Source organism: Sinocyclocheilus grahami, unplaced genomic scaffold (assembly GCF_001515645.1).
Source record: "Sinocyclocheilus grahami isolate Dianchi unplaced genomic scaffold, SAMN03320097.WGS_v1.1 scaffold97.1, whole genome shotgun sequence".
Taxonomy (NCBI): domain Eukaryota; kingdom Metazoa; phylum Chordata; class Actinopteri; order Cypriniformes; family Cyprinidae; genus Sinocyclocheilus; species Sinocyclocheilus grahami.
In genome coordinates, this window is record NW_015505276.1 from 2,207,102 (window position 1) to 2,223,097 (window position 15,996).

The window sequence follows — 15,996 nt, forward strand, 5'->3', positions numbered from 1 at the left end:
GTGTGTGCCCAAACACCCCCCCCCCCCCCCCAACTCGTGCCCCCTCAAAAATAATGAGTGCATGACGCCCCTGGTCATAACAATGTTGTCTGTCCTGAATGGTCCATCTTCCATCCCGCCTCTCGGTGGACTGCCGGGCTGTCTCTTTCTTGTCGTGCTTGTAGTTATTTAGGGTGTCACTGTAGCAGATGCTACACTGACGTGTGGAGAGGGTAACTAGCAATTCCACCCCTGGTGCAGTCTTTCCTGCCGTCAGCCAGTCTTCCCTGGCAGCCCTCCAGTCTTTCCTGGATGCCAACTGCTCTATTCTCAGTTGTCACAGGGGAGCCAGATAATCATGTTATCAGCTCAGGTGTGCCTACCTGCTAGGCATCACTGCCAGAAGCACCTCCGCTGGTGCCGCTGGACCAGCTGCAGAGTCATCAGCCGGGAGCCATCCTTCACTGATGTTTCACCCCTTTAATTCCGGAACATCTCAGGGTGGTGGAGCAGCGACAGGGACGTCTCCCTGTCACCCCCCGCCGCTGGTCCTAGGATCCCTGTTTGCCCCATATTCTGCCCTTCTATGGAGCCACAGCTAAAAACTCCCTCTTTCTGCCTCCTCTGCCAGATTTTTGAGTGCTCTCTTATGTTTATGGCTGGTGGTGCCCAGAGACTTCAAGAGCCACTGGGTAGATGCTCCGATGTAGCCTCTGCAGACGATTTCTACTGGGAAGGTAAGAGCCCTCCACCCTCCATTCTTTTTCCGCTCAAAGTCAGCCTCCAGCCCCTCCTCCCATGGGACAGTCAATTCGACCATGATAACTGTTTTTGAAAGGGTGGAACAGAGGACGATGTCAGGCCGTAAAGAGGTTATGGTGATCTCAACCGGGAACCTCAGCTGGCGGTCAAAATCAGCTGCCATGCTCCACTCTCCTCCCAGTGACAGGAGACTGCTCCTTCAGCCTGCCGCTTTGGCCCTCTTCCTCTTGTCTGACAAAGTGGATCCGCTGCTGAGATGTTATTGAATGGGCCCTGTTTACATCCAGTCTGCACGTCTCCAAGACTTCCGCAAACTTGCGCAAGACTTGGTCGTGGCGCCATCTGTAGCGGACCTGGATCAGTGCTGCCTTGCACCTAGAAAAGATGTGCTGGAGACTTGGATTCTGGGAGGAGCAGAGATGACAGTTCTCTTCCAATCCATACCACAATTGTAGGTTCTGGGGGCTGGGAAGCATATCATACGTGGCCCTTATGAGAAAGCTAAGCCATGTTTTAAAATGTAGTTTATTTCCGTGATGCAAAACTGAATTTTCAGCATCATTACCCCACTCTAGTGTCACATGATCCTTCAGAAATAATTCTAATATGCTGATTTACTGCTCAAGAAACAATTATTATTATTATCAATGTTTAAAACAGTTATGCTCTTTAATATGTTTGTAAAAACTGTGATACGTTTATTATTCAATATTATTTATATCAGTATAATATATTATTTATTATTCAGTAGTATTCTTTTTTTTAATGTTTGTGAATGCACAGATGAACATGAAAGTTTTGTAAACACTGTAAACAGTGTAGCTCATATTTCAAATATGCTGTTGCCATAACAATGTTAATGCAATAAATTAAACAGGCTTTAAAAATATTATTATTACAGTATGCTCATTATAAGCTGTTAATTCATGAGCTCAGGTTTTTAACAATTGATAAATCTTTATACGTTTGATAAACATGTAATAAATATGAATGATTTTACTGCTGTTAGTTACATAATATTGTAATTTTGCATATTTTATTGTAAAATGTTTTTTTTATTATTATTATTTGCAATTCCAGTCAGAGTAAAATGGGCTAAAATGAATGAATATGGCATGACAAAATATTGACTAAATGTAAAGGACATTTTAAGGACAAAAACAAACTTAAAACCTGAAAAATGGCAATGTTTACAGTGTTACTTAAGTCATAATTTAGTTTTTCATTCACATTTTTTCTCTTTGACATTTTTTCTAAATTTTTTCTGTTGTTGTGTGTGATAATGGCAGCAGCTGGGATCATCTGTCTCCACATATGGGGCAGAGAGAAACCACTGTTTACTTATCTGCTCATACATCTATTTATTCATATGAGGGGCTTATCTGCTCATTGATCTTAGCTAAATATTTTGGGAATGGCGCAGTGAAACTGGCCTACTCGTCACCATAATCGCTTATTTTTGTTCTGTATATGCATGTGCACTTTTTTGTGTTTTTCTTCGGTGTGTGCAGTTTGGCAGGGCTGCAGATGCAATTATGAATCCGCATGTTGTTATTAAGCTCAGTAGATTCACATAAAGACAGGCCTGTGTCTGACCTTGTAATACCTTGTAATAATGCCAGGCACGCTATAATGAGAACCCAGGTAGTTTTGAAAGGTTAGGTTTATAATGGAAAAATTCAAACACAAACAGGCTCTGGTTCCTATTACACCGCCGTTTCCCACCCCCAACCAACAAAAGAGGAAGAAAAGGGTAAACTTTTGATTCCCCTTCTGCAATCCACAGAACTCGCTAGTCATAAATAGATGCATCCTTTGTAGTGCTTAAATTCTCCCAAGCAGCATGTTGCATTTTGTTTCATTCAGTCTGAAAGGGGAAGGGTGGAGTAAGGTTGGGGAGGTACTTTTAGAAATGTTTTGTAAAAATTTTGAAAATGTAAAAACTATCTCCCTCTTTTTTTGGAAAACTTGCCACATACGACAATGTATGTAAGAATAAGCAGAAGCCTCCCAGCTTAATCTCCACTGAACTGAACAAACAGCACGTTCGCAATGATTTATGGTAATCCAAATATGGCTAGCGTCCACTGGCGTGAAAGAAATCCACCCAATACTGGGGGGTCTGCCTGTAAAATGTACAGCTGTGTGGTTGTCTTCATGTCTGTGACTGTTTTTAATCATCATATGTGCATGCTTTGTTTCCATATTTCCCAAAAGTCTTCCCAAAGTGTCAATTTAACACACTTTTGTTAATCCAGTCACAGTCTAGCCAGAATAAAAGTGTGCATTTGAAATTGGAAATAAAAAAATGTGCTCTTCTTCACTGTCAGTGTTCTTCTAATGTTGGGAAACGTGTTTGAATCCATAAGTTTATGAGGGTTTTGTGGAAGCTGGCTGGCAAGAGGCCTACCTGGAATGCAAATCAGCCCCATTTCAACACATTATATGGCTACGTATCAAGAGTGTGTGTGGTATATAGTCAACTGCTAGCTTTGTGATGCTCAGGATCAGTATGACATGCTCAATTTTATTTCCCCTTTGCTTTGTATGCTGTGATCTGATAAGATTTTGTTGAAATAATAGCAGGTTTCAAGAAAAGGCTTTTACATGAACTGACCTTGCGTGTTTGCTGGTAAACAGCTGGATTAAAAGCTCAAGTGAAATTCTTGTTAGTTATCAAGATCTGGATCATCATCATATTCAGCACATCAACATAACATATTTTCTTTGGTATGATGCATCTGAATATAATGGATTACTGAAAAAAAAAAAGAAAAATAAGCATGGGAAGTCTCAGTACCCCAATCTTTTTCTTTTGCATTTTTCTTGAAGATGACATGGTGTCTTCATTCAGACTCAACAGGATAAAAATTGCACTTTTGCTCAAGTGTTGGCCATAACAAAAATGGAGCTACGAGATTGAGATCTTCATTCTGCTGTACTGGCTAGAGTGGGGACTTGATTCTATCCATTGGTTGTTGATTGGATGGAGGCGAGTCTGAATGTTAGCTTGCAGTCAATTATAAGAAAGGGGTGGAGTCTAAGTAAACGAAATGATTGGCAATCTGTCATGCGTCACCAGAGAGAAGTATGTTGTTTCTGCGCAAGATCCAATTGACATTTGGATTAAGAATACTCATGTTTTCGACTCCTTTGCTGTGTCTAAAATCATTGTATTTAGTTATTATTTTAAGTATCTTGAACCTTCCTGTCCAAGCAGTATTTTGTGCTAAGACAAGAGGTGACAATGGGCACCCTCACCTAGCTGTTATATCAATTCAATTCATTTATTTAACTCTGAAATAATATTCGAAGGCTGTTTCTTGTGAATTTCCCCTCTTTAAAAGTGTGTGTATTATCAACAACTAGAAAAATGATGATGGTGATACTCAGAATTTGTCAATGGTAATGTATGTCAATGTAAGTTACATATTTAAATTGTCAATGTCAATGGTAATGTCGTCTCTAAATAGGAGTAATATGGGCAGCCATGCTCTAAGTGTGTTATTTTAATGTTTAAGGCTTTGTGTCTGAAAACAAACATTCTTTACATTTAGTATGTAATATAATAACTGCAACCTTGTAACTAATCTTATAGCTGACCTTGTAAGTAATTGGAGTCAGTTCCAGGAGTCAGTTCTCCTAGGGTTGGAGTCAGGAATCGGAGAAACCCAGAATCATACACCCCTACTGTCTAAATTCACTATTTAGTCCTGTCACTATGCAAGCATGCTTTACTATGAAACTGAAAAAAACATGCCACAAAAAATAGCCTCTTTTAAGATGTCTGTGCATATTTGAAGACAGTGGTATTCCGCACATCTGCGTTCGACTGAGATATTTGATAGATTCAGACAATGAGAATGGCCCTTCCCTGTGCGTCATACATAAAGAATTAAGTTTTTTTTTTTTTTTTACAAGTAATGAAGGAAAATTATACTCTTTATACATCCCCCTCATTCTGCTCTATGAGCAAGAAGTGATTAGCATCAATGCTTTTACCATATGAAGCCAACACCCTGGGATGAGGTAACGACACACTGAGATCTCCATATTTGGGGACAATTCTGTCAAAGGTATGCAGGAAATGCTTCCCACAGGGGTCTCCCGTGATGACCTCTGCTGACCCACCCCATCCCTCATGATGCCTAGAGTAATGATAGTGCTAACAGCTGTCGTAGCTTCCATTAATGGCTGTTAATAAGTGGGCTCTCACCTTTTAGGTGGTGTTGACTGCAGTGTTCGAACTATACCGTGGACTTTGGGGGAGCCCACTTGTTTTGTTTTTTTTATAACGGGGGGGGGTTCGTGAGCTTGCGCATGCTTCAAAAGAGGGCTTACAATGTCTTACAAAGATACATGACAGCTACAAGTGTATGCACTACTTGCTTTGCAAGCACTATATAGGATAAATCACTATACAGGATTTACCCTATTATACTTTATCGACACGAATTGATAGGTGAATCAACAAACAGCCACCCACAAATAGTCTATATAAAAAAGCATCAGGCTGTCTTTAAGTTCACATGAACAACGGTTAACGTAAAGTTACTCGTCGTTACAGAAGAATACCATAATTCCTCCGTTCAGTTAGACCTAAGACATCGAGAGTCACGCAGACCTATAACAACCCAGCCACAACACATAATTGCGAATAACATGCCTTACCTTAACACAGAATCGACCACAGAGTCCAACATTTATATTTTTTCTACGACTCTTTGAGTTAACATGTACTAAACGTGAGAGGAATTTGCACCGCAGTGCCCCCACACATTGATGCTCATGACAAGAATAGCATGTACAGTTATCTTTATTGAAGTGAATTGGGTTTAAATCGGCTTCATGCATGAATGAATGATATTTTTGCAATTTTACACATAATAATCCACGATGATCACATTACACAAAACTGAAATTGCACGTCAAAATAACACATTGTCAATATTTTTTGAGACCCCCCAAAATTTCACAAATCCCGTTTTCAGGGGAGCCCATGTCTTTTTAAGGGGAGCCGAGCTCCCCCTAGCTCCCCCGTAGTTCGCACCCTGGTTGACTGTGTGTAACAGTGCTGCAGGGATTTTTGTACATGCACATTTTTGAAGGCCAAAACTAAAAAATTAGTTAGTATTTTAGCACTTCCAGTTCCAACGTCTTGAGGTCAGTATTTTTTTTTTTTGGATGGGTTTTTGGTCCTGTGGTTCACACAAGCTCAAAATAACTTGTATTATACGACATAAAATACATCAGTTATACCCCCTGGTGATTTTTTAAAAGCTTTTGCTTGAAACAAAATGTATTGCTGCTAAGCAGTGGCTAAATGGTACTAAAGGGTTTGTTAGACATTAACCGTCATCACATAAACTCATCAACTCACTAGTCTGCAGTGCTGGGTAGGTACTTACAAATTGTAGTCCATTACTGATTCCAATTTATATAACAAAAATTGTAGTTAGCAACGTAATCCATTACATTACACATTACAGGTAATATAATCGGACTACTTTTAGATTCCTTTTAGCCTAACTTGTTTATCACATTTAAATAGGAAAATGTTGTTACCATATTGATATAAAAATACAAAGAAAAATATATTTAATTAATTTATTGTTTTTAACAAGTGCATGAAAAATTATATTACGTCAAAGTTTCCCTAACTAGGGTTTGTGATGGAACTGCAGGGGGTTTGTGAGTTTAATGAAAAGCTAGCAATTCATTAAATCATGAAAATATACAATTAAAATAAATATTTTTAAAATTGCAATAATCAAAATAAAACACTTGATAAAAAAATATGGAATATTACACCTGTTTACCTGCATGTCATGTGACCATGTGAAAACAAATGTAATCATAATCAATAAAAAAGTAACTGTTGTCTGATTACAAGTATTTTAAAATATAATGTAATCTAATTACAAGTGGAACCTGATTATGTAATCCAGATTATATGTAATCAGTTACTGCCCAGCACTGCTACTCTGCTTTTACAGCCTCGTTGTGTTTATATTCACACCCTAGCAAATTAATCAAACTCAAACTTTCTGGGAAAATGTTTTAAGTTGTTGGAAGCTTAATGGTGGCGACCCTAAAGTCAGGTGACTATGGTGTAGTTCACTTACAGCCTTCATTTACTTTTACTTGCGGTGATTGTATTTAGGCTTCAAAATTCATAAAAGTTCTGAAGATTATAATGCTGAACCAAATGTGTAAGAATCATAAACTTGTCACAGAGCTTATTTTCTGCAATAATGCACAAGCCAAAGGAAAAATCCTTTTGGGTGTTTGTCAAGGGAACAATGGTGAACTTCCAGATTGGCCTACAAAAAGGTACACTCAGTGCTCTATGTGATGGAAACATATTAAATATGATTGCGAAATATAATTAATTAGTTTGTGATCTCTTTTGAACCAGCTCCCTGGACATCCAGTAAGAGATGCAATGTTTATAATACTGTCAGACCAGCAGGAATGTGTTATTGGGGTTTGGGAGGGAACTATTGCTGTAATTCGAGTGGACTTCAGCTCAGAGTTGGTCTCAGTGGACATCGTTCAGCCAGCGTTTCACTGAGCCCAGATGAGTCTGGGCAAATCCAAACCTTTCATTGGTGCACCGTTGCCGCCTCAGGCCGCTATCAGAGCGATTCCTGCAGCTGTGTGACAGGCTGCCGCGGTGATAGGGATGTGTGTGCTGAAGACGTAGTCTCAAACAGGAAGCCAGGGCTAATTATTTACAGATGGTTGGGGTGGCTGGAGCGCCGAGGCCTGGGCTTCGTCATGGTGTATGTTTGTGATTTATTCGGCTGTTACTGTGGAAGGGGGCCGTGGCAGAGGGGCTGAGCTTAGGGCTGGATGGGGGTGGGAAGTTAAGTTAAGCCACCTCCCCTTTGGTCATGGTGTGATTCGGGAGGTCTCAAGTTTACCCTAAAACACCAAGGACCCCTAAATACTATGATATCCTAGCAAGGGGCCCCCTTCCTAAAATATCAAAGCAACTATGTGTTTGCATGTATGAAGTCCCATTTATACTGTGTGAGAAAAATAGCAAATGTGATTGTATAAAGACTTTAAAAAAGAATTTAATCAAAAAAGTATCATGGTTTCCACAAAAAATGTAAAATGAAGCAGTTTTTTCAAAATTGATAATGATAAGAAAAGTTTCCTGAGCAGCAAATCAGCATATTAGAATGATTTCTGAAGGATCATGTGACACTGAAGACTGGAGTGATGATGCTGAAAATTCAGCTTTGCGTCACAGAAATAAATTACATTTTAAAGCACATTACAATAAAACATTTCATAATATTACTGTTTTTACTGTATTTTATCAAATAAAAGCAGCATTGATTAGCATAAGAGACTTATTTTAAAAAACACAAATCTTACCAACCCCAAATGTTTTGAAGACAATAATAACCAAAACATTTTTGTATTTTGTACTCTACAAACCCCAGAGAGCAAGATAAAAATGACAAAATAATAAACGCAAATACTTGTATTTTTATATATTGCAAGGAAGGAAGAAACACTTATAAATCTAACTTTATGTAGAGATTATTTAAATATGTATTTATTTCATTTGCAATATGGTGATTCTGCTTTTTTCTTACTATTCATTAAAGAAATAAACACAAACTTTGGCTTTCAATGCAATATCATAATCACAATTAATCTTACGATTTCTGACCAGACACACAAAAAGCTGAAATAAACCATCAAAATGTACAATGTTATCAATGTAAATGTTATCACATGAAACATAATTGATATCTTGGTACGTTAACTTTGACAATCCCAAAAATGCATATTGTAAAAATGTCGTTGACCACCCAGCACCTCCTTAAGGACCCAGTTTGGAAGCCCTTTTCCTTGTTGAATGAAGGCCGCCCATACAGTGATTGAAGGAGCTCCTACATCACACTTGGCCTAGAGTCCATATCTATTCCTACTCAGTGAAACACAAGCGGCTTTTGCATACTAGCCACGGCATTTGAACACCGCCTTGGAAAGCATGCATTGTTTTCAAGTATAGGCTGACTCACGGCCCCTCTGGCCTGATATCTGATTTTTACAGCTGAGCGAAACGCAAACATCCAACACAGATCTCAAAGCTACTCATGTAGACAGATTCGGTCTGGGAGAATGAGTAAAGTAAAAACAGCAACCGTAATTACAGCCCTCCCACTACAGACAAAGCCTTATCTTTCATTATGCCACAATACAGCTGTGAACTTTTGTCCAAGATACAAGTAGCCTTAAGGGACGTGTTATGCAAAACCTTTTGGTAGACCAACAATGTTGCTGGTATTTCAATCTCGTTGCATGGGAAATTAAAGGGAAAACGGAATGCCGTTGACAGATTTCAAAAGCGACGGCCAAAGTTTTCGACAAACCCGTACCGTGATTTGTTGATCTAACCCATTTCAGCGCTGAGACATATGTGAATTAATGCTTGTCTCCTCCACCCAGTGCATTTCAATATGTTATAGCCTCATCTGTTCAGGATGTCCTCCCTCACTGCTCTGGTGACATAATATTCATTTCAGCCCACACCCATGAAGTTTTTCTCTCCGTTGCGAGTCAATGACTTCCATTTGCTCTATTTTTTGCTGGTTTCACTCCAGCATGATGGTGGCTCCTCCCTCTCTCCAGACACATGTGAAATTCCCAAGGTCGTTCCGCATCCAAAACTAATAACGAAACCTCCCTGATTACTGTCACGCTTGCCGTGAAGTGTCATTCCTACTAAACCAGCCTCCTCTCGAAGCAGACTGGACTCGAGGAACGCTAGCTAGCGGCTAATAACGGAAAAAGATTTTAGTCACAACATGTGTTTTGAGACATTAAGCTTTTGGCATGCGATAAAATGCAATCACTAAAACATATTTGGGATTGAGCTTAGAAGTGATGTGGTGCAGAAGTTAGATGTAATCGTACAGTCAAGCCAAGTGGTTTCCAGCAAACAAACAAAATACACACTTCGTTACTACACGATGAATGAATCGTCACATCACTTTTTTCCACAGGTTGATACTTGGTGTAAGTAGAGCCTTTGTGATAAAGAAGTACACTTAAAAAGAGTACTTGTTACAGAAATAATATACTTTAAATGTATATACTTAAGTGTGAACTCAATGTAAAGTATTCAGACACTTAAATGCATGTTAAATGAAAATGTATTATAATTTTAATTTAGATTAAATGCAATTAGCTGAACTTTAGAGTGCTTTTTGATCCACTTAGGTAGAAGTTAAGGTCACACTTTATAATAAGGTCCAATTTTTGCCATTAACAAACCATTAACTATAACATTTGCCTCAATAAACTCCTGATTAGCTGCTTATTAATAGTTATAAGTAGTTGTTAAGTTTAGTTATTGGGTAGGATAGGGCTAGAATATGGCCATGCCGAATATGTGCTTTATAAGTACTAATAAACAGTCAATGTGTTAGTAATATGCATGCTAATAAGCAACTACTTAATAGTGAATATTGGTCTCTATAAAATTTCACAGAAGTTATATGTAATTTCATAATTCTATTGTCTATGAAATATGGTTAAAGTGTACTGCTAAATGTGCTGACGAGAATTTATAATAAACTAAAATATACTTTAATATATTTTTCTGTATGACGTGTTTAAATGTATTTATAATTAGAATGATGAAGTTGCAATTTAGTACATCAAAAACATATGAACTTATAATATTGAATAACACGCTAAAGTTAAAATTCAAACTCAAGTACTTCACAAAAAAATATATACTTTAAAGAATTACAAAAGATTATTAATACATGATTGAGAAAGTACTTTGAAGCTAATTTTAATTTGAAATGAATGAAAAAGGCACGGTTTAAAAAGTGTTTAAAAACAGTCATAAAAGTGTCTCTCTTTAAGTGCACTTATATGCCCTTTTATTTAATTAATGTTATATTATCCGCAACAACTAAATGCCCTACTTTTTCCTCAATGGACGTTTCCATACTGGAGCATTTGGTGCAGACCTGTTTGACGTCAGTTTGGTTGGCGTGAAAGAGATTTTCCAAACTCTGGTACTGTTACAACTGATATGAACACAATCTGTCTTAAATCGCAGAAGTTAAACCCAAATGACAATGTGAAAGCAGGAATTCGACAGAATCAAACTGTTCTTTAAAAAAAACCTTGTGCATTAATGTTTATAATGTGAAAGATAAACTTAAGATAACCACGTTTAGCCTTAAAATACAGGTTATGACACTAGGACGATCCATTCTGCTGGTTTAGTGGTCAATAAACTAAATGAAGCCAGACCAAGAGCTCTCTGACTCAAGTAGCACGTTGATTTAAACCATACTCAGTCTCAGTCGTGAGTCACTTTGGCATCATTGACTGCTTCGGCACAAGGAAATGTTTAAGTCAGAATATTGAATTTTCTTCTAGTAAGTCAGTGTATATAGTAAGTGAGTCATATGGCCTGTGGCTCTTCCTGTCAAGCTATATTATAAACAGCCGCATTACATTTCTGGCATCATTCATTGTTCACATGCAAGCCATAATTAACCTTCACAGGGAGGGAACCCTTCTATTTACAGTGAGATTGAAAAGGCTGAGATCACATTAAACATTTGGGATGCAAAATCTAATTTAAACCTGGAAAAAAATGTTTTTGGATTTTTAAATTACCATCACAGCTTCTATTTAAATTCATGACAAAGCATTTAGTCAGTGGGTTCTGTATATACCTCCAAATCATAATCAAGTTTACATCACATGTTGGGTAACAAATTTATGAAAATATGATTGACTATTGCTCCCTGCTGATCCAAGCAAAGTCATATGAAGTTCTTATGATGATTCATTATTCCAGGGATTCCCAGATTCTTTTTTTGTCAAATCCCTTTGAATTGAATTATATTTCAATAATTTAACAACACATTCATGTATTTATGGTTCTGATGTTGGTTCATATATATATATATACGTTTCATTTTTTAATATTACAATATTGTTAGGAATAAAACTTTATTTGTTAAAATATAGTAGATGTATATCAAATGGATATAGCATTTTATGATTTAATAAATTTTTAGCTTTTCATCATCTCTTGCAGTTTATTTATAGTATGTATGTATAATGATTTATTTCCAGTTTTATGATTTAATTAATTATTTTCCTCAACGCACAAATCTCCTGCAGTTCCCTCATGAACCAACAGGGGGTTATATAACATATATATTTATTTGTTTATTTGTCCTTAATAAGTTGTTATATTTCTAAAATCTCCTCAGTAATTTATAAAAGATTCAAATTCAAGCAAAAACCTTGCTGAGCAACAAGTATAAGACTCTTAATGGTCCACTGCCAGCACTATGTCAGACTGTTCAGTGAATGGACAAGGCTGTATATTTATGACCCTCCCTATGACCTGCATCAAACGGGGAGATCAGGGTAAACGTATTGCCCTGCCGCCACTAGCCCATTACTCTGACCCATAATCCATCCATCTCACAGAACAGCAGAGCTCCTGAGCCAACCCACAGCAATGCCGTCCAACACTCAAACCCTAAGCAGAGCACAGAAAAAAAACACAGGGCTGGCACAGGGAACGCCTCCCTCACTGTATTTACAAACACAGCTGCTGCCATGGGACTCCTGATGAGGGCGTGACAAAGAAGGGGGCGCTTATAGTCACGCTGACTGCACCAAAACATCTTCAAGCGTCGAGAGGATCAAGCATTTGCGAGGAGTTACGAGAAGACACACTTGCGAATGTTTTATTCAAAAAGCGACTATGATGGGACCTATTTGCTATGCAGTCCAGAATCTCCAGATGCAGAAGTAAACAGACACATGCCAACATTCTGGGCATACCGTGGGGCCACTGGGAGGGGCCTATGGGGCTCCACACACAGTCACACTAGTACACATAAACACTCGCACATTGAGACGCGCCCTACTACATCACAGTGTTCAAAATATAGAACAAAGCTGAATATGCTGTAAAAGTGTGTAAAACAAAAAAGCTCTCTGTGACATAAACAAACAATTTATGATAAAAACCAAATCACATTGCGTATGCATGGTGATTAAACGTTATAACTTTCCCTTAAAGTCTACCAACATAAGTTTAAATCGTTAGTGGGAAAAGTTTAAAGCGCTTGAATAAATGCTTAATTGCGTGTTTAAGCTATTTTCTTCTATCTAAGCGTTTAAAGTGAGAAGTTGTGAAGTATGTGAGGGAAAAGAAAGAGTGTGACGCAGTGACGCTTCAGGGCGGTGTTCTCACGTTTCCGAAAAAAAAGAAAAGAAAAGAGGGGGAAAAAAGCAAATACTGCTGTGGTACTACATCTGGAATACAGAGACTCGTGCTTTGAGAATCTATAGTGAAAGGCAACCCAGTGTTTTCTTCCTGCTCTCTTTCGCTTTTCAAGGATTTTCCCCCTCTCTCCCTCACCTGTAAGTTGGAGAACATTGGAAGTTTTCTTATTACTTTGGTTCGTTTATGGAATATTTGCACGTCTTTTCAGGAGATACTCAGCCACATTTCTGTTTACTATTATTTTCCTTCTGGAGACGTCCTAACCTTACTTAGCTCATCGTTTGTCTTTTCTGGGGAAGTCTTATTTAAAGTGGAGGCTATTATTATTATTATTATTGCGCTCCTTATTATGTTTCTTATTATGCGCTTCTGTTAATCATGTTATTAGTATTAGTTTTACATTGTTAGTCCTAATAGCCAATATTTTGATATGAGCACATCTGTTTTGATTTTAGTCACAGTCGCTCGCGGAGTTTTGCAACTGGTCTGGATGAAAACAAATGCTTTGGAATTCTTCGTCCTTTGTCTGGTTCCGAAATCTGCCTCAATTCGTACTCAGCAAATATTTCCTTTTTGTTAGCTTCTCATAATCTTTACTTTCTGAGGAGGGGAAAAACAAACAAACGGATAAACAGTTAAGACGCGACGAGAGAAAAAAAACAGTGATGTGACTGCATGTGGGACGTGTTTTTCTGATAAATGTAGATATTTAGATGGCTTTTCAAACATTGCAGTGTGATTAGTGTAATTATCAACGTAATGTATCCACAATACAGATGTTTCCGATTAAAATGCAGGAGAAAATAAACAGGACTGAAGGGGTGTTTGGGTTGGGATAAGTTTGACAGCAGCGCCATCTGCTGGCCAGATGTGGAACTGCATGAGTAAACGCTGCCCGCTATAAAGCCACCAGGTATTTGAGGAGGAGCTGTGATTACTTTCTCTTTCTGTTCTCTTAGACGAGCCTCAAAATGCTGGCCATTCTGTTAGCAACGATAGTCTTGCATCTGACAGACCTTATCATTCTCTTCATTTCCACATGTGCTAATGTGAGTATCATCTTTGAGGTCTGACTTGCTTGCTTTTGCTTTAATGGGGCATATGTCTGAGCTGGAAGTTAGTAAAGGATTGGTTCATGTGTAGATGTAATCATATTGGTGTGTATTTATATAAAAAAAAAGGCCTGGAGAACACATGGAGTTGTGAATTATGACCTCTGGCATGACTGCACACAAACTAATGGAAGATATCACTGCCGTGGGACTGGCGATGCTGGTGAGTCTTTAAAAATGGAGTCCAAAACTCTTTGAAAAGTTCCATATTTATTTAAAAGTTCCAAATGGGCGATAACGCATCATCAGTACAACAACTAAATGTGTTGAGAAACATGTGACTTAAGAATAGTAGCAATGCATGCAATGTTCGTTCTGATTTTTTTTTTTGTCTGTGTTCCTTTACAATCTGTCAGACTGGCTTCAAGCAGTTCAAGCCCTCATGGTCCTAGCCACCATTTTCTGCTTGATCTCCTTCATCATCTTCCTCTGCCAGCTCTTCACTCTTTTAAAGGGAGGTCGCTTCTTTTTCACGGCAGTCTTCCAGGTCCTTGCCAGTGAGTATTTCCTCTCCGGGTCGATCAGATCCCATTTCACTTATCCCTACTGAAGGTTTATATTCTTTCTCTTTCTGTCTCCCGAAGGTCTGTTTGTGATGAGCGGAGCCATCATCTACACGGTGATGAGTCCAGAGTGGAAAAATGAGAGTGATGGTTATGGATACGCCTTCGTCCTGGCCTGGCTGGCTTTCCCTCTCACGCTCATCAGTGGCTTCATTTACATTGTACTGAGGAAGAAAGAATGAGAGTTTAGGCCTCAGGGATTGTTGTAGAACTGAGAACACTACTCAGATGGCAGACTCTAACCTAACGGCCGTCTCCTCCAGGCCTGAATATTTAGACCCTAATGTGATCAAAGAAGCTGACAGTTCATGAAGATTGAATACAGCGAAGACACAGTGTGCATGACACAAAAAAAGGTGTCTTTGGCTGGTGAGCCTATTTATATCACTTTTATATGGCTTTTTTTTGTAAATAGTAATGCTATGACGTGTCAATGAAGGCCCTGACTTTTTAAGATTTTACTCAAGGAGGAGAGATATAGGAAAAGTGTCATCCTTTTTTTGTTTTGCATTGTGTGTTATAACCCTTTTCAAATATCATGTTTTAAAATGTCATAATAAAGTGTATTCTCAAAGGGAATCTGTTGGCGTCGACTTGAAATTTTCTCTTATATCCAAATTCCAGAATAATAAAACAAAGAATTGTGTTGTTTTGTGTTTGAACTTCTTTGGAAATGGTGCTATGTATTTACCATTGCTGAACTTTATAGTTAGATATACATATAGGCTCAAATGTTGTGTTAAATCTCACGAAAACATTTTATAACACATATTTTACCTGTGATTTATATCGCTTTATGAAATGTCTGTTTTCTGTATTCCTTTTTTCTTTTCTTTTTTTGTTTAAGAAAAAAAATAAATATCTAATTTTTTTCCTTGTCTCAATTTTCAATACTTCAGGAAGACCGAGACCTATGCACAGTGGACACATTTAGTGAGATGCTGAATTGCACTGTAATAGAGACTTTTTGAAGTTTGTTATTGTTTGGTGTCCAGCTAGAAATGCAATGTAGGAGAAAAATCTGAAAAGTCCAGCAAACCCCTCCCAAAAGGAAGCACAGAGACGGAGGTCAGGCTTTCTGTCAGAAGATGAAGAAAACAGATGTGACACAGTGGTGACTTTTCATGGACTACATGCGAGTCATCTCAGAGTCCAGGAGGATCAGAAACCAAAACGTGAGTGAAGAAAAGGCAGTGTTTAACAGTTGGCTGTCTGAATGCAGTCACTGACAGGACTGAAAACAACTATTATGTCATTGTTTTTAATTGTGCAAGTT

General features: G+C 38.1%; 1 protein-coding gene across 4 annotated transcripts in view; it reads left to right on the forward strand.

The window, feature by feature from the left end:
• Nucleotides 1–15,529, forward strand: part of LOC107587961 (peripheral myelin protein 22-like) — a 32,414-nt gene extending 16,885 nt beyond the window's left edge. For 2 of the 4 annotated variants that reach the window (XM_016275944.1, XM_016275946.1), the window contains 4 exons: nucleotides 14,005–14,094; nucleotides 14,227–14,320; nucleotides 14,514–14,654; nucleotides 14,742–15,529. In XM_016275944.1, the coding sequence (XP_016131430.1) occupies nucleotides 14,005–14,094; nucleotides 14,227–14,320; nucleotides 14,514–14,654; nucleotides 14,742–14,902 (486 nt within the window). In that variant the 3' untranslated portion in view covers nucleotides 14,903–15,529. Of the gene's footprint in view, nucleotides 1–12,985; nucleotides 13,211–14,004; nucleotides 14,095–14,226; nucleotides 14,321–14,513; nucleotides 14,655–14,741 lie in introns of those variants that run through there. The other 2 variants (XM_016275947.1, XM_016275945.1) reach the window with 2 other exon arrangements.
• Nucleotides 15,530–15,996: the final 467 nt, after the last annotated feature.